Source organism: Aotus nancymaae, unplaced genomic scaffold (genome assembly GCF_030222135.1).
Source record: "Aotus nancymaae isolate 86718 unplaced genomic scaffold, 86718_ANA_hifiasm-v0.15.2.pri h1tg000028l, whole genome shotgun sequence".
NCBI lineage: Eukaryota > Metazoa > Chordata > Mammalia > Primates > Aotidae > Aotus > Aotus nancymaae.
This window is the reverse complement of record NW_026988441.1, coordinates 38,261,807-38,280,782: the sequence shown is the minus strand read 5'-3', so window position 1 is coordinate 38,280,782 and position 18,976 is coordinate 38,261,807. Positions and strand designations below refer to the sequence as shown.

General features: G+C 45.8%; 1 protein-coding gene across 2 annotated transcripts in view; it reads right to left on the bottom strand.

The window, feature by feature from the left end:
- The window catches only part of RFX2 (regulatory factor X2), a 119,763-nt gene that overhangs the window by 46,346 nt on the left and 54,441 nt on the right, over positions 1 to 18,976 (bottom strand). For both annotated transcript variants that reach the window (XM_021676793.2, XM_021676795.2), the window contains exons 2-5: positions 10,195 to 10,292; positions 7,040 to 7,129; positions 4,966 to 5,045; positions 599 to 860 (exon numbers count right to left, since the gene is read on the bottom strand). In XM_021676793.2, coding sequence (XP_021532468.2) covers positions 599 to 860; positions 4,966 to 5,045; positions 7,040 to 7,129; positions 10,195 to 10,284 — 522 coding nt within the window. In that variant the 5' untranslated portion in view covers positions 10,285 to 10,292. The remainder of the gene's footprint in view (positions 1 to 598; positions 861 to 4,965; positions 5,046 to 7,039; positions 7,130 to 10,194; positions 10,293 to 18,976) is intronic.

Here is an 18,976-nt window from a genome sequence, read left to right as displayed (position 1 = left end):
TACAAACCTACCCATGTCAAAACTCATAAGGCTGGTCACCAAAAAGTCGATTTTACTTTGAGTTAATTTAAGAAGGAAAATAAAAGAAAAGTAAACACGGAAAATCGAGTTTTAAACGTGGAGACTTCGGAAGAGCAGGTAAGTAGTTATTTTGCACATGAGCTCGGCAGTGAGAACTCGGCAGGGACTGCGGGGAAATGTCCCCGCTTCGTCAGTCCAGGTGTCTTGTGGATGGACTGATCCACGCGTCTAAGAGGTTGATATTGACAACGATAAAACAATGACAACAGCAAAGGCAGCTGCAGCATCGCCCAGTGGAGAGATGCCTGATGCATTCCCTTTTCACAACAGCCCATGACGCATGACTTGTCCTCCTCTTTATACCAACGGTGAACCGAAGTTCAAACAGCTCTGCAACCCAGCCTAGGGTTGGGTGGTCCATCTGAGGCTGGCCTGACTCCATCGAGGGGCCGCCTGGGCCCACAGCAGACGACAGCCCTCTCTGGGCCTCCGGCTGCCTCTTACTCACCGTCCCTGCTGCCGCTGCTGCAAGAATAGTCATGGTCTACCCTGCTGGCCCCGAGAGCCTCCTACATACCGTGGCTGGAGATGACCGGGAGGTGTGGGCCAGGGAGTGTCTGGTGCTGTCCATCCCCCCGTGGATGAGATAGGCTCCCGTGCTGGAGACGATGGAGCTCCCCCCAACATCCATGGTGATGCCCACCATGCTGTGGGAGGGGACCGCTGGCGGGGACGAGGCTGCCACGGTCACCTGGGCACCGCCCGGGGTCTCGAAGTAAGAAGCCGCGCTGCTGGGGGCGTACATCTGAGGCTCGGGGTTGTAGGTGTAAGCCGTTCGTCTGTGAGAAAGAGAGAAGTCACACATGGGATGCTGTCCCATTTAAACGTCTTGTCTGAGTTCATGGATACCCAAACATCATGTACAAGCGGCAGCCCCGAGAGAGCAACATATGGAGCAATTTCGGATGTGGCATATGACATTCAAACACGGTGCAAGTTCAGAACCATCATGCCAGGAAATCTTCAGGACCACAGGCTGACTCATCAAAACTCACCACTTGAAAATTCCAGGCCAGGTGTGGTAGCTCACGCCTCTAATCCCAGCACTTTGGGAGGCTAAGATGGGAAAATTGCTTGAGGCCAGAAGCTTGAGACCAGCCTGGGCAACATAGAGAGAACCTGTCTCTACAAAAAAATAAAAGATTTAGCCAGGTGTGGTGGTACGCACCTGTGGTCCCAGCTACTCAGGAGGCTGAGGTGGAGGACTGCTTGAGCCCAGGACTTTGAGGCCGCAATGGGCTGTGACTACACCATTGTACTTCACCCTGGGCAACAAAGCAAGACCCTGTCTCTTAAAAAAACAGAGATAAAACTGAAAATTCTAAGTAGATATATGGGTCCCATGAGGGAGCTCCTGCATGGAGATGGAGCAGTTCTGTATCTTGACGGTCGTATTGTTACACAAATCTACACATGGGCTGAAAATGCACAGAAATAGATATGCACACACATGTAAGTCCTCACAAATGAACCTGCAAAGCCACATGTACTCCATGTGCAAGCACACACACAAATGCATGGGCACAAAGACTGATAGAACTGAGTAAGGGCTGGGTAAGGCTAGGTAATAGTTTTACCTCATGTCAATTTCCAGGGTTTTTGTTTGCCTTTCTGAGACAGGCTCTCCTTCTACAGCCCAGCCTGGAGTGCAGTGGTGAAACCATAGCTCACTGCAGCCTCAGCCTCCTGAGCTCAAGTGATCCTCCTGCTTCAGCCTGGGATTACAGGTGTGCACCACCACAGCAGCCGGGATTATGGGTGTGCACCACCACAGCAGCCAGGATTACAGGTGTGTACCACCATAGCAGCTGGAATTATGGGTATGCACCACCACAGCAGCTGGGATTATGGGTGTGCACAACCATAGCAGCTGGGATTACAGGTGTGCACCACCACAGCAGCTGGGATTATGGGTGTGCACCACCATAGCAGCTGGGATTACGGGTGTGCACCACCACAGGTGCTGGGATTACGGGTATGCACCACCACAGCAGCTGGGATTATGGGTGTGCACCACCACAGGTGCTGGGATTACGGGTGTGCACCACAGCAGCTGGGATTACGGGTGTGCACCACCACAGGTGCTGCGATTATGGGTGTGCACCACAGCAGCTGGGATTACGGGTGTGCACCACCACAGGTGCTGGGATTATGGGTGTGCACCACCACAGGTGCTGGGATTATGGGTGTGCACCATCACAGGTGCTGGGATTATGGGCGTGCACCACCACAGGTGCTGGGATTATGGGTGTGCACCACCACAGGTGCTGGGATTACGGGTGTGCACCACCACAGCAGCTGGGATTATGGGTATGCACCACCACAGCAGCTGGGATTATGGGTGTGCACCACCACAGGTGCTGGGATTACAGGTGTGCACCACAGCAGCTGGGATTACGGGCATGCACCGCCACAGGTTCTGGGATTACGGGCGTGCACCGCCACAGGTGCTGGGATTATGGGCGTGCACCACCACAGGTGCTGGGATTACGGGCGTGCACCATCACAGGTGCTGGGATTATGGGCGTGCACCACCACAGGTGCTGGGATTATGGGTGTGCACCACCACAGGTGCTGGGATTATGGGTGTGCACCACCACAGGTTCTGGGATTATGGGCGTGCACCATCACAGGTGCTGGGATTATGGGCGTGCACCACCACAGGTGCTGGGATTACGGGTGTGCACCACCACAGCAGCTGGGATTATGGGCGTGCACCACCACAGGTGCTGGGATTACAGGTGTGCACCACCACAGGTGCTGGGATTACGGGTGTGCACCACTACAGGTGCTGGGATTACAGGTGTACACCACCACAGGTGCTGGGATTACGGGTGTGTACCACCACAGGTGCTGGGATTATGGGTGTGCACCACCACAGGTGCTGGGATTACAGGTGTACACCACCACAGGTGCTGGGATTACGGGTGTGTACCACCACAGGTGCTGGGATTATGGGTGTGCACCACCACAGGTGCTGGGATTATGGGTGTGCACCACCACAGTAGCCGGGATTACAGGCATGCACCACCATAGCAGCCAGGATTATGGGGTGCACCACCAGAGTAGCTGGGATTACGGGTGTGCACCACCACAGTAGCCGGGATTACAGATGTGCACCACCATAGCAGCCGGGATTATGTGTGTGCACCACCAGAGTAGCTGGGATTACGGGTGTGCACCACCATACCTGGCTGGTAGATTTCCAGGTTTTGATATTGTTCTGCGTGGTGTCACCACTGGAGCAAGCTGGGGGAAGGGTACACAAACTGTGTACTAATTTCACAACTTCTTGCGAGTCTCTGATTATTTCAAAATGAAAAGTTTAAATAAACGAGATTGTATAAGAATTTCTAAGTGATACCAATAATCCGTCTAATCCTCCTTTAACATCTGGATTAAAGGAATGACTATGTTGTTAAGAATGAAAATTGTGGCCGGGCGTGGTGGCTCACGCCTGTAATCCAAGCACTTTGGAGGCCAAGACGGGTGGATCACCTGAGGTCGGGAGTTCAAGACCGGCCTGACCAACATGGTGAAACCCCATCTAAAAAAATTAAAAATAAATAAAAAAAGGGAATGAAAATTGTAAGTTTTACTTGAGTAATGCGGCCACGGTAAAGGTGGTTAGGAGTGGCCTTTCCCCATCCTGGCCAACATGGTGAAACCCCGTCTCTACTAAAAATACAAAAAAATTAGCTCAGTGTGGTGGCGCGTGCCTGTAGTCCCAGCTACTCGGGAGGCTGAGGCAGGAGAATTGCTTGAACCCGGGAGGCGGAGGTTGCAGTGAGCCGAGGTCATGCCACTGCACTCCAGCCTGACGCCTGGTGACGGAGTGAGACTCTATCTTAAAAAAAAAAAGGAGTGGCCTTTCCTTACTGGTGAGTAAGGTTTGTATGCGCCCTAAGGAGAGGCCCTCTGGGCAGGAAGGTCCCCTTCCACCTCTCAGAGGTGTGCACTCCTGTGCCCTAACCCTAACCCAGGGGGACGTCTATATTACCATAGTACAATATCAAACCAAGACTGACTTTGGTAGGACCTATAGACCTTGCTTCAATGTCACCGGTTTTACATGCACTTATTGTGTCTGTGTGTTTCATAACCTTCAACATCATGCTTTAGAGAATCACACAATTCCACCAGTCACAACCCTGAGGTCACAGTCAAGTTCTCGTGCACAGCCCCTGCACTTGTGAGGGAAACAGGCAAGCAGGTGAAAGAACTCACGTCTAAAGTAAAGTGAGTGGCAGGGGGATGCAGACTTTCCTGCCCCAAGCATCACTCAGTTAGAGAGCAGAAAACTCTAGAAGGCCTTGAAACATGGAAAATCAAGTTCTATCAACATTATACAAAGCTAGAGTTTAGCAGAGGCAGGGAAAAAAAAAATGCACAGAGGCGGATGGTTTCTGGATCTCAGACTGAGACTTCAAAATGAAGAGTTAGGATTAGGTTTTTTTTGTTGTGTTTTTCTTCCAAGACTATCTTTCCTAAAAGTAAAAAGTATGAAAGTCTGTGATTTCTGAAATCTCCACAGGGTTGTGATGTCCTCATCCCTCACCCACTACTCCGTTTTTTTTGGACAGGGTCTTGCTCTATCAGTCAGGCGTGATCATAGCTCACTGCAACCTCCAACTCCTGCGCTCACGCGATCCTCCCACCTCGGTCTCCTGATTACCTGGGACTATAGGTATTTGTCATCATGTCTGGCTAATTTTAAAACTTTCTGTAGAGATGGTGCCCAGGTTCCTAATGGCATTTTAATAGTATTTAGTGAATACACCACCAAAAGCATAAGGGAGAGGAATCTGTTCAATGCCTCCCCAGATGGCAAAGGCTGGAGTCAGGGAGAGGGTTCTGGGTGTGACCTGTGGGAGAAACACGCACATGGCTCCATTCGTGTAGACGGCGTCTCCCCCTTCCACGTACTGCACCTGGGCAGGATACACGTGCTGCACCGGCTGCACCTGAAACATTGGATACACTGTGTTACCACCTGTCATGCCCTCGTTAGTTATCTGCAGATTATTCAAGCTAGACGTGTCTTCTATTGCCTTTATGAATATTTAGTACCAAATGACAGTGTTCCCGCCCACAGTCGGCACGCCTAGAAAGACACTGAAGAGACAGTAACGTACAGAAGACATATTCCAAACGGCCCACACAGCTCAGGGAGCTGCTACCGATCCCCAGAGCTCAGCTAGCCTGTCTGTGCACCCTGGCTCCTTTCTGCTGTGGCACACGAGGGAAGCCAGGGCCATGGCCCCTCCTCTGTGTACGTGTGGGTGGGACCAGGAGCATGACAGCACCCCTCCAGCGCAGTGGAAACCAGAGTTGTGGACAGAGAGCCCTGACCTGGCTCACAGGACTGTCCCTGCTTTCTGGTTTTGTTGTTTGCGACAGGGTCTCCTTCTGTAGCTCAGGCTGGCAAGCAGGCTGGATAGCACATGCGGTCAATTGGATTAGACCCTACATGGCCACAACACGTCCTGTGGACGGCCCTGGCGCCCCTCCCTGGCAGAGAGGAGGGGAGAGACTGTGATGGTCTGAGCAGAGTGGGAAGGAGCGGGGACTCCAGCACACCCCTGCTGGCCTGTCCCCCTGCAGTGAAACTTTAGTTCAGAGGCTCAGCTGACAGGCCCCGAGGGACTCTATCGCAAGCGCTGGAAGCCAAATGCTTTGCACATGGAACTTCTAACTCCCACCACAGGGGGCATCTTAGTGGCTGCCCATGTCCACCTAATTTTGGGGTGAGAAGATGGAGGGCCACAGCGGTGGGCTTCCTCGGGTGTCAGGGTGACCTGCCCCTCCTGGGACCACTGAGCATGGGATGCATTTGTCCAATGCACAACTCCCAGAACCACAAGTTCCAGGGGTTAACATCTGTTGGGTGGTATCCCAGGGGTAGAAGTCAAATGTCAAACTCTGGGGGATTGAAATGCAGAAGTTACAGAAAGAGCTGGGCAGGCCCAGCCCCCCAGAGAGTGGTGGAAGCTTCTGGAATCACACATTGGTCTTTGTCTCCTCTCCCTTCATGGTGTCTCCGGGGAGCGCCTCGACAGACAGCTCAGACAGAGCCACTGGCCTGAGGCCCTGGGTCCCTGCTGGGCCTGTCTGAAGCCTTTTCCTTCCTGAGATCTGCAAATGTTCCTAGGGAACACACTACCAATCCAGGCAGGATCATCTTGAAGAGAGGTGCATCCTTTAGGGTCTCAGGGCTCTTCTTATGGAGGAGTCTGAATTAACTTTAAGTCAGGATTCTGCAGGGCAGAGTTGGCCCACTGTCTGTTTTTGTAAATGAAGTTGTACCGGCACACAGCCATGCCCATTTGGGCACACATCAACTATAGCTGCTTTTGCGATACAATGGCAGAGTTGAGTGGTTGTTCCAGAGGCTGCCTGGACCACAAACTCCCAAAAATGTATAATTTGGCTTCTGGAAACAATTAGTCAACCATGCCCCTAGACTGTCCCCAAGCTAGTGATCTGTGTTGCTACTTGGCTGGTCAGCCATGCGTTCAAACTCTGTTCTTAGATAATTTAAATTAGAAGAAGCGTTTCCTCTGCTGTGCCCTCATCTGAGGATACGGCACTCACTAGCAGATGGGTCTACCTCCCGGGAAGGGTCTGTGTTCCTTCAGTCCAGAGCCCTTTGTTTCTGTCTGCATGTCAACCTGAGCTCCACCCAGCAGGTGTGGGGTGCTCACTGGCTCCCCAGAAGCTTGCTGAATTTCTGAATGAACGAAAGATCACCAGCTTTCTTGGCCTGTTGCAGAACAATCCGCAGTAAATGATTTTTTTTTAATTGCACAGCTTCTGGAAGAACCTTTTGGCTAAGAAACCGAGGCTGTCTAACAAGGAACAGCAGCCACAGAAAAGGACGCATCCTGCAGAGATTGTTCTGGATTGCTGAGTGCTAACTGCGCCCTGGTGTGCATGGTGCTGTGGTGTTTATCATTACCTGCTGGGGCAACTGCTGAACTCTGGGGAGGGAGATCGGCTGCATCTGGGCCCCTTTGGGAGCAGAGCTGGCTGCCTGGACCAACACCCTCTAAAAGGGAAGGGAGAGAAGGGCAGTTAGACTTCTCAGAGGTCAGTGCTGAGGACACACACAGAATGTAAGAGGCTGTTTGTCTGCTCCTATGCTGCTTTATTAAAACGTAGACGGCACTGATCAGAGGGGGCGGCGGGGTGACGGTCAGACACGCACATCCTTGCACACTCACACCGACCTGGGCAGACACACGGCAGGAACGCGCAGGCACACAAACAATGCACATACATACACAGTGTGCACACTCACCTCATGCACCACACACGCACGTATGCACACACACACATACATGGAAGCACACGCACCTTCACCTGCCCAGGCAGCTTTGCCTCTGTGGGCCTGTAGTCTGCAGCAAGGTGGCACTGACTGTCCCTAGTACGGAGGGGACTGCTGGGGCCTTTTGGACAGCCGTCCACACCACTGCCTGGGAGAGTACTCTGTGGCGACCCCAGGTTCTGCAGTATACCCTGAACTTTCTTTCATTTTCTTTTTTTTTTTTGAGGTGGAGTTTCGCTCTTGTCACCCAGGCTGCAGTGCAGTGGTGTGATCTCGGCTCACCGCAACCTCCGCCTCCCAGGTTCAAGCGAATCTCCTGCTTCAGCCTCCCAAGTAGTTGGGATTACAGGCATGTGCCACCAAGCCTGGCTAATTTTGTATTTTTAGTAGAGACAGGGTTTCTCCATGTTGGTCAGGTCGGCATTGAATTCGCAACCTCAGGTGATCTGCCTGCCTCAGTCTCCCAAAGTTCTGGGATTCCAGGCGTGAGCCCCTGCACCTGGCCCCTTGTTTTCATTTTCTAATGAGGTTAATGAACTCGAGGGCCCCAGGATGGCCTCTGGCTACAGAATACTTGAGTCCAGGTGCCCTGTGTCTGGGTCCCTCGCTCCCTGACCCCCACTGCTTGCCAGCCTCCTAAGTCAAGTCTGCACAGTGTGGCTTTGCTATTTTTCTGAGAGTACCAATTGTCCACACAAAGCTATGAAAAAGGGAAGTGAACTCCTTAGAATGAACTAGAGTTGAGGGAGGAACAGGAGTGTTTTGTGTGTTTATTGAGAGCTGGGGCTTTAGAAGTCATTGGCTGCAGTACTGTGACTGTCCGGCATGAACCCTGAATGTCACGGGTAGCAGTGACTGCCATGTATACATCATGAGGGGTGATGGGTGAGGACACACCGTCCCCTGTGTGGCAGGCGTGGAGCTAAGGATGAAGATGGTGCTAGCAAGTACGCCAGCGCAAGGGCATTCAGATTCCAGGCGCGCTGGGCACTGTGTGCTTGAATTCACAGGGCCCTGGCAGGGCCTCCCAGAGGGACCACAGTGATTAAACCTGGGATGGACACAGTGGCTGTGAGTGGCACTGAGACCTGTCCACAGTGGCTGCTGCGGAGGAAGGCAGAGTCCACCCAGGCCTGGGAGAGCCGGAGAGAGGGGCTTGGCAGGAAGGACCTGAGGGCTGACTCCTCTTGGACAGTTTCAAGTGGGCAAGGACACATATCAATTAGGCTAACGGGACAACGGGCATCTGATCCCCACCTCAGACTGGCTTCCAAGATGCCCTCCCCACTGCCATATGTGCAAGAAATAAAAGCTAGAGATGTCTGACTACACTAAATCAAACAAGCCGCCTCATTGTCTGCCTTTTTATTATGTTTGCTTTTTTTCTTTTTTGGAGATTGAATTTCGCTGTTGTTGCCCAGATTGGAGTGCAGTGGCATGATCTTGGCTCACCGCAACCACCGCCTCTGGATTCAAGCGATTCTCCTGCCTCAGCCTCCTAAGTAGATGGGATTATAGGAATGCACCACCATGCCTGGCTATTTTATTTTTCTTTTCTTCTTTTTTTAGTAGAGACAGGGTTTCACCTAGTCAGGCTGGTCTCGAACTCCTGACCTCAGGTGATCCACCTGCCTCGGCCTCCCAAAGCGCTGGGATTACAGGCATGTGCCACCGCGCCCGGCCCTGAATTGTGCTTTTTTAAACTGTAATCATTTCTTTTTGCTGTGCTCCTAACTTTGAGATTCCAGATCGAGGTGGTTGTCTGGCCACAGTGGACCTCTGCACACTGTGACAAGCCTCCAGCCTGGTTAATGTGGCCGGTGCCACTCACTTGGTATTTCTGTCTTCTTCATGCCTTATTTCATTCCACGGTAGAAACCCAGGAGCAGAGAGAGGCTTAATGTGAAAATTCTCTCTCTGCAAATTTAAAGAATATGTTCATTCAGGTGCTAGATTCCATTTTGAACCAAATCTTAAGAATTCTAACTCATCTTTTTCCTTTTATTTTGTCACTCAGGCTGGAGAGTGGTATGATTACAGCTCACTACAGCCTCAAACCACTGGGCTCAAACAATCCTTCCACCTCAGCCTCCTGAGTAGCTGGGACCACAGATGTGTACCACTAGGCCTGGTTAATTTTATTTATTTTATTTTATTATTATTTTTGAGATGGAGTCTCATCTGTCACCCAGGCTGGAGTGCAGTGGTGCAATCTTGGCTCACTGCAACCTCTGCCTCCTGGGTTCAAGTGATTCTCCTGCCTCAGCCTCCTGAGTAGCTGGGATTACAGGCAACCACCACCACACCCAGCTAATTTTTATATTTTTAGTAGAGATGGGGTTTCACCATTTTGACCAGGATGGTCTCCATCTCTTGACCTCGTGATCCACCCGCCTCAGCCTCCCAAACTGCTGGGATTCCAGGCGTGAGCCACTGTACCCAGCCTGCCTTCTTATTAAAGCATTTCTGTGTGAAAGGGTCATTTCCAAGTACAAGAAAACCTCCAGTGAACGCTAAGCAGAGACCAAGTCAGATTTAGGGGAGTGGCTTCTTTTCCATTCGTGTCATCATTTCCTTGATGGGATCTTTTTAACAAATAGTGAAAAGCCAAATACAGTCAAGGAAGTTGTGCTATTTCAACAGCAGCATTAGGGCTGAGAAGTTCAGAAAAATACAGATTCCCTTCTCTGCAGATCCAAGCAGTCTTCAAACCCACAGGCATCGAGTCCACACTGTGGCCACCCTATTGTTGCTGAGAGGCTGAGCGGCAGGTGGGCATGTGTTACCTGTGGGGACGCTGGCACAGGCGGGGCTGCCGCCGAGGGACGCAGAGTCACGGATGCTGGAGAATCCGCTCCACTCTCGGAATTCTGCATGCTCAGGTCTAAAGAAAGGGGGAGAGAGATTGGGTGGGCAAGGGTTGCAAGCACTGAAACCCGAAGAGGAAACTAACAAGTTCGAGACAGGGAAGGAGTTACCAGCTACATTCTTCAAAGTGCAGAGTCAGAGACCCTGGTGGTGCCGCGTGAGGATGCGTGGGAACAGGCTAAACAACTGTCCCACAGGAGAGAGGGGCCAGAGAACGTTTTCCAAATATAAAACCCAAAAAGAGCTCTGTCACCACACAACAGCAGGAATTCCTCAGCGGAAGGCAGGAACAATGGCTCTGTGTCCAAGTCTGAGCAGGTTCAACTATTCTGAAGGGCTCAATTGTTTACTCATTTACTCAGCAAATCAAAAGCTCTGGGTGGGTGCCTGCCATTTGGGGAGCTACTACACCCCAAACGACAATGGGAGCAACCCTAAGACTGGGTTTCCCCTCTGGGCACCATTGATGCTTGAGCTGGATAGTTCTTTGCTGTTGGAGGCCCATCCTGGGATTCCACACCAGGAGCACCCCCTCCCCAAGCTGTGGCAATCACAACTATGTTCAGATATTGCCAAGCGACCCGGGGGGGGCAGTGTGAGAACCACTGGCGAGGGAGAGAAAAGGTGATCTGCAGAGGGAGTAAAGAAATGGTACATTTTATCCAGGGCTGGATAAAAGCCCTCACGAATTTTGGCAGTAAGTAAAAACCGCCTTCTGTTCAAAGCCATCTCTGCCTACAGGAAAGTATAAACATATATATTTCTTTGCTGCCAGAGGCACACATCTTTCAAATAGATAGTTTTAAAATTCTATATAAAACGACTCATTTAATATTGTGGCAGATGAAACAAATTTGTCCCATGAAAATGCTAAAATTTAAACAGTCTTCACTTTTAAATAAACAATCGGCTCTGTTGAGCACTGGAGGCATAGTTAAGTAAACACACTTAAGTGGGGAGGTGGCTTTGTGATCAGGCACACCAGTCCCCCATCCTGGCGCCAGCTCTGAGCCTGTCACCCTCCCAGTAGGGGGGTCTCCATGGCTCCTGCCTGATGGGAGGCGGTGAGGACTGAACCGCAGGTAAACATTGCAGTGCCCATGGCATAGTCAGAACACAATAGACATTTGCTACAACTTTTATGTTTCTCTATCACCCCAGCATTTTTATCTCTAAGAATGAGTAAAACAAAATTTAAGCCTTTTAAAAATGAAAAGCAAAACTTATAATAGATTAAACTAATTTACCTAAGGAAAGCAGAAAGGGGTATGTGTGTTAGAATTCGAGTGTGCTGGTTTAATTCTATCTGTACTGCTGGGGACTATTCCCTGACTACCAACACCGCACCCCCCAATTCCCCTCCCAAATCCCTTTGGTGCAACACAGAGTCTGGGATTTTTTTGGTTCTGTGTGAGCCTGACTCACTTCTCACCACTAGATGTCCCCAGAGCCACGTGGTGATTGGCTGGGCATTAACTAAACCTTACACAGCCTGACTTCTACCTTCTATTCTTACAAAAGATTGTAAATTTCCCATAGTGTATTTCTTGAGTCCTCAACTCCCTCTCTCTCTCTTTGACAGAACTGACCTTTGGAATTTTTCTGTTGGAAGTGGCTTTTATTCACAGTTTCCTTTACATGCTTAAATCAGTCATTTGCACACCATACACCATGCTGTTCTCATCTGAAGCCAAGTGGGTAGCGTCAGTGATACTAGGAGGAGATAATGTGACTAGAACTCTTTGTGAAGAGTCCACCAGTGATAAAGCGAGAACGCTGACTTGACTAAGACCAGTTCCTTGTACCGCAGGTGGAAATCATTTTGCTCCAAACTCCAGATCTTATTTAAGTAAGGAGAGCCCATGAGAGTGTTGGGATAAATGGTGAGACCATGTTCTGTCCACCATGGCCAGAAAGCACCTTCCAGAATGCAAGTTATTCTGTGTCACAAGCATTTACACATGGATGTGTTCCCCTAATTTACTAGTATTGTTATTGTTATTATTTTGAGATGGAGTCCTACTCTGTTGCCCAGGCTGGAGTACAATGGCGTGATCCTGGCTCACTGCAACCTCTGCCTCCTGGGTTCAAGTGATTCTCCCACCTCCGCCCCCTGAGTAGCTGGGATTACAGGCACCCGCCATGCCTGGCTAATTTTTGCACTTTTGTAGAGATGGGGTTTCACCATGTTGGCCACGCTGGTCTCAAACTCTTGACCTCCGGACATCCACCTGCCTTAGCCTCCCAAAGCCTGCGACTGGCCTGTTCCCCTAATTTAAGATACTATTTACCAATGCTTGGATGGCAGAAAGCATCAGCCTCCACACCCCAGCATCAGAGGACAGAGTTCTCTGAAAGAGAGAGAGCCACAGAAGGGGTGAATCCCCAAATCTTCCTACAAAATACACCCGAATCTTTGGCTAAGCAACTACACCACAAAGGTGTGGGGGAGATACCAGGGGTCTTGGGGAAAATCCAGCAGTGCAAAGATAAAAAAAATCAAGTGAAGATTTTAACTGCTGCCTGCTGCAGGAAGGGGAGTTTGAATCTAGCCAAGTCACTGCCTTCAGGGGAACTCAGCTGAATCCACAGATTCTACAACACATCATTCATCATGTCCAGGACCCAGTAAAAATCTTGAACTATGAAAAGAAACAGGAACATGTAACCCACACTCAAAAGAAAGAGTAACAAATGAAAAGAAAAAAGAAAAAGTTAATCACAACCAAACCCAAGATAACCCAGACGATACAGAAAGCAGACAAGGACTAAAGGAGTTACTAAAAATAAGTTCAAGAACTTAAAGGAAGTTATATACATAATGAGTGAACATATGGGAATCTCAACCAAGAAACAGAAAGTATAAAAAGAGAACCAATAGAAATCCTGGAGCTAAAAAGTACAATACCTGAAATAAAAACTTAACTAGATGCACTCAACTGCTGATTAGAGATAATGGAAAGAGCTAGTGAACTTAAAGATAGATAAAAAACATTCACCCAATTGAAGAACAAAGAGAAAAAATATGAAGAAACATGAATAGAACAAGCAGTCCAATATAGATGTAACCAGAGTCCCAGAAGAGAAAAAGAGAATGTAAGAGAAAAAATATTAAAAAATGGCCAAACACCTCTACATTTGGTGAAGGCTATCAACTTAGAGGTCCAAAAATCTCAACAAAACATAAGAAGAATAAATACAAAGAAAGTCAAGATAGATATGCCATGGTTAAACTGTCAAAAGAAGTAAAGAAAAAATCTCGAAAGCAGTCAGAGAAAAACTACATTATTATATTCAGAAAACAATGGCAACCAGAAGACAATGGTACAATGGAATGATTTTTTTTTTTTTTTTTTCGAGATTGAGTCTTGCTCTGTCACTCAGGCTGGAGTGCAATGGTATGATCTCGGCTCACTGCAACCTCCACCTCCTGGGTTCAAGCGATTCTCCTGCCTCAGCCTCCTAAGTAGTTGGGATTACAGGCATCCACCACCACACCCAGCTAAATTTTGTATTTTCACCATGTTGGTCAGGCTGGTCTCGAACTCCTGACCTCAGGCGATCCACCTGCCTCAACCTCCCAGAGTGCTGAGATTATAGGCATAAGCTACCATGCCTGGCCTGGAATGACATTTTCAACATGCTGGGGGGAAAACCCTATCAGCCCAGAATTCAGTCTCCAGCAAAACTATTCTTAAAAACTGAAGGTGGAATAAAGACGTTTTTTGCATAAACAAAACCTGATAAATTTTTCTGTCTACCCTATGAGAAATGCTAAAGGAAGTTCTTCAGAATGAAAGAATTAATACCAGATGGTAAATTTAGATCTATTAGAAGGAGTAAATATCACTTAAAATGATAAATAAATATGCAGGTAATTATTTAAAAACTGTATTTTTTTTCTTCTCTTTATTTTAAACACATAAAACTGTTTAACAAAAACTTCATAACACTCCATTGTGGGGTTTATGTCACATGTAGATGTTCTCTATGACAATTATAACACAGAGTTTGGGGACAAATTAAGTTATACATTCAAGGTTCTTGTATTTTACCTAAAGTAGTAACACGTTAACTCTGTAAATTGTGATAAATTAACAAGGCACATTGTAACCTCTGAAGCAACCACTAACAAAAAAATATACAAAAAGGTATAGCTAAAAAGCTAATAGAGAAATCAAATTAAATCCTACTTAACATATTTGATTATCCAAATAAGGCAAGAAATAAAGAACAGAGAAACAAAAAACAGATGATACAAATAGAAAGCAAATGGCAGAATTATTTTGCTACATCCAGGCATATTAATATTACATTAAATGTAAATAGACTAAGCACTTGAATGAAAAGGCAGAAATGATCAGCCTGGATAACAATCAAGATCCCGTTACATACTCCCTAAAAGAAATCCTCTTTAAAAATAAAGGCACACATAGGTTGAAAGTAATAGAATAAAAAGAGACCCACTGTGTAAACTCTGATCTTAAGAAAGCTGAAGTGGCTAAAATAATCAGACAAAAAAGACTCTGAGATGAGAAATATTACTAGAGATTCTAGAAACAACGACAAGACAAGGAATATTACTGGAGATAAAATTTCATCATGATAAGATTACCAATTTTTCAGGATGACGTAATGATTACAAATGTGTACGTACCTAGTAATATACCTGCAAGATACATAAAGTAAAAATTAACAAAACTAGAGGAGGAAATAAACAATCATAGTTGGAGATTTTAAAGATTCTTCAGTAATTTTGACTGAAGAACTAAGCAAAATTATTAGTAAGGCTACAGAATATCTGAATTATACTATTGACCACATAGATATAATTGACATTTATAGAACACTACAATCAAAACCTGCACATTCTTTTCAAATGCACATGGAATATTCACTATGATGGGTCACGTTCTGGGCCATAAAACAAGCCTCAGTACATTTCAAAAGACTGTAATTACACAGAGCATGTATGCACTTTGACCACAATGGAGTAAGTTAGAGATCAATAAGAAGGTTAGAAAAATGCCAAACATTTAGAAAACTTAAAATATACCTTCAAAATAATCCATGGGTCAAATAATAAACCCCAAAGAAAAACAGAAGATATTTTGAACTGAGTGATAATGTAAACACTTTGTGTCAAAATTTGTGGGCACTGGTGCAAATATTATGAATGAAAAACAAGTAAAATTATTAAGAAAAATATGTTGTGGGCACATATAAAGCAGTGCTTATAAAGAGACGTTTAGCTTTATATACTTATATTAGAAAAAAAGACTTAAGAACATTTTTAACCTTAAAAAGCTACAGAAAGAAGTTGGGGTGCAGTGGCTTGCACCTGTAATTCCAGCACTTTGGGAGGCCAAGGTGGGTGGATCATGAGGTCAGGAGATGGAGACCATCCTGGCCAACATGGTAAAATCTCGTCTCTACTAAAAATACAAAAATTAGCCGGGTGTGATGGTGCATGCCTGTTGTCCCAGCTATTCAGGAGACTGAGGCAGGAGAATTGCTTGAACCCAGGAGGTGGATGTTGCAGTGAGCTGAGATTGCGCCACTGCACTCCAGCCTGGACAAGAGAGTGACTCTGTCTCAAAAAAAGAAGGAAAAACAACAAAGAACAAAATTAATAAAATTAGAAACTCCACAAACAGTGGAGAAAGTAAACAAAATCAGTATTTCTTCAAAACTGAAATTTTTTCAAAAAAAGAAAGGAGCTATCAAGCCATGAAAAGACATAGAGGAAACTTACCAACACATACTATGAAGTGAAAGAAGTCAGTATGAAAAGGCTACATACCGTATGATTCTAATTAAACAACATTTTGAAAAAGACAAAACAATGGCAACAATAAAAAGATCAGTGGTTGTCAGGGATCAGAGAGATGGATGTGAAGGCAGAGCACAGAGGATTTTTAGGACAGTGGAACTATTCTATATGGTACTATAACAGCGGACACATGTCATTATACACTTGTCCAAACCATAGAATGTACAACACCAAGAGTGAACTCTTGTTCACTCTTGAAACTATGAACTTTGGGTGAGAATGCTGTGTTAACGCAGATTTCATCAATTGTAACAAATGTACAACTCTGGTGCGGGATGGTGATAATGAGAGAGGCTGTGCATGTGTGGAGGTATGGGGTATATGGGAAATCTCTGTATTTTCCTGTCAATTTTGCTGTGAATCTAAAATCGCTCTTTAAAAAAGCAAGTCTTGGCCAGGCCTGGTGGCTCACGCCTGTAATCCCAGTACTACGGGAGGCCGAGGCTGGTGGAGCACCTGAGGTCAGGAGTTCAAGACCAGCCTGGCTAACATGGCAAAACCCCATCTCTACTAAAAATACACAAATGAGCCAGGTGCGGTGGTGGGCGCCTGTAATTCAAGCTGCTGAGGAGGCTGAGGTGGGAGAATCACTTGAACCCAGGAGGCAGAGGTTGCAGCGAGCTGAGATCCTGCTACTGCACTCCAGCCTGGGCAAAAGAGCGAAATTCCGTCTCAAGAAAAAAGCCAGTCTTTAAAAGAGTTAATTAACAACCTCCTTCTGGAAAGACTGATAAGAAAGAAAAAAAAAAAAACCAAATTGCCAATATCAGGACTGAAATGAGATATACTACAGATTCTACAGAAACCAAAATGATAATAGGGAACTATTACAAACAACTTTAGCCCATAAATTCAATGACATATAAAATGAACACTTATTTGAAAAACACAACATAACAAAACTGACACATGATGAAATGAAAAATGTGAATGTAGTATACACAACAAAAAAATTGAACATGTTATTGAAAACTTCCCTACAAAGAAAACGTCAGGCACATATAGTTTTACTGGTGAATGCTATCAAATATTAAAAATGGAATTATTACACAAATGCCATCAGAAAATTTTAAAAAAGAATACAACTCATTTTATGAGGTCAGTAAACTCTGACACCAAAACTTGACAAATATACTACAAGAGAATTATTTAGACTAATATCTCTTATGAACATATATGCAAAAATAATTTAAAATATTAATAAATCAAATCCAGCAACAAATAATATAACTCATATTATCAATTATTTTTTTTTTCTAATGGAGCCTGAGCTCTTTTCTTCCTCATTGGATTTTGACAAAGGTGCCAAGGCAATTCAACAGAGAAAGAAAAGTCTTTTAAACAAACAGTGATGGATCAACAGGATATCCATACTGGGGATAAGAAATGAACCCTGACCCCTATCTCACACCATACATAAAAATGATTTGAAGTTAGAACATAACCTTACACATAAAAGCTAAAACTATAAGACTTCCCAGACAAAACATAGGGGGTAAGACAAAGGTTTCTTAGACAGAATGTAGAAAGTAAATAAGCATAAAAAAACTTGACAAATTAGATTTCACAAAAATTTAAAAGATTTTACTAAGAATATGAATAGGTAAGCCAGAATCTGGGAGAAACATTTGCAAAACCTGTATCCGATAAAGGGCTTTTATCCTAATATATATATGTGTGTGTGTGGATACATGTGTATATATATGTGTGTGTGTATAAATATATTATATATATAAATATATTATATATATATGTGTATATATATTTATTTTTTTTCCTACAATTCAATATAAGAAGACAAATAAGCTAAAAGGAAAAATGGGCACTTCACAAAGCAAGATATACAGATGCCCAAAAGTACACGAGTAGTGTTCAACCTCGTTAGTCACTAGGGAAATGCAAATTCAAACTATATCAAGATATTGCTAAATACTCACTAGAATGGCTAAAGCTGACCAGTGTAACAACATACAATGTTGTAAGTACATGGAGCAACTAAAACTCTCATACATTCCCATGTGGAGAACGAAATGATACGACCACACTGGAAAGAGGTTTGGCAGTTTTCTAGAAAGTTAAACCTGCCCTTTAACCCAGAATTCCTCTTGTGGTTATTTTTATCCAAGAGACACAAAAACATATCTTTAAAAAATAATAATAACTTGTATAAGCATGTTCATAGCAGCTTTTTGTTTGCTGGTTTTTGTTTTTGAGACAGGGTGTCGCTCTGTCACCCAGGATAAGGTACAGTGGCACAATCACAGCTCACTGCCTCCTCGACCTCCTGGGCTCAAGCGATTCTCCCACCTCAGCCTCCTAAGCAGCTGGAACTGCAGGTGGGCAGCACCATGCCCGGCTAATTTTTGCATTTTTTGTAAAGATGGGGTTTTACCATGTTGCCCAGGTTGGTCTCAAACTCCTGGGCTCAGACAATCTGCCCACCTCATCCTGGTTCATAGCAGTTTGATTCAGTCGCCAAAAAGCAGAAATAACCCAAATGTTTCTCATCAGGAGAATGGATGAGAAATTGTGGACTATGAAGATTTAAAGATGCATGTTGAAAACCCTAAAACTATCATAGAAATGGAAAAGAAGGGCATAGCTAAAAAGCTAACAGAGAAATACCACCGAAGTACTCTTCATGAATAGAAAGGAGTTAATTACTGAATACACAATGCATGAATGAATCTCAAAATCATTATGCTGAGTGAAAGAAGCCGAGTCCAAAAGAGTAGATGAGTGGATTAAAACTAAAGTAAAAAAAAATCATAATGGCGGGGAGAGGGGCGGGAGTGACTGGACAGGGACAGGAGGGGACACTCCAGTGAGACGGACACATTCCGTATGATGTCCCATGAGGGGTTACA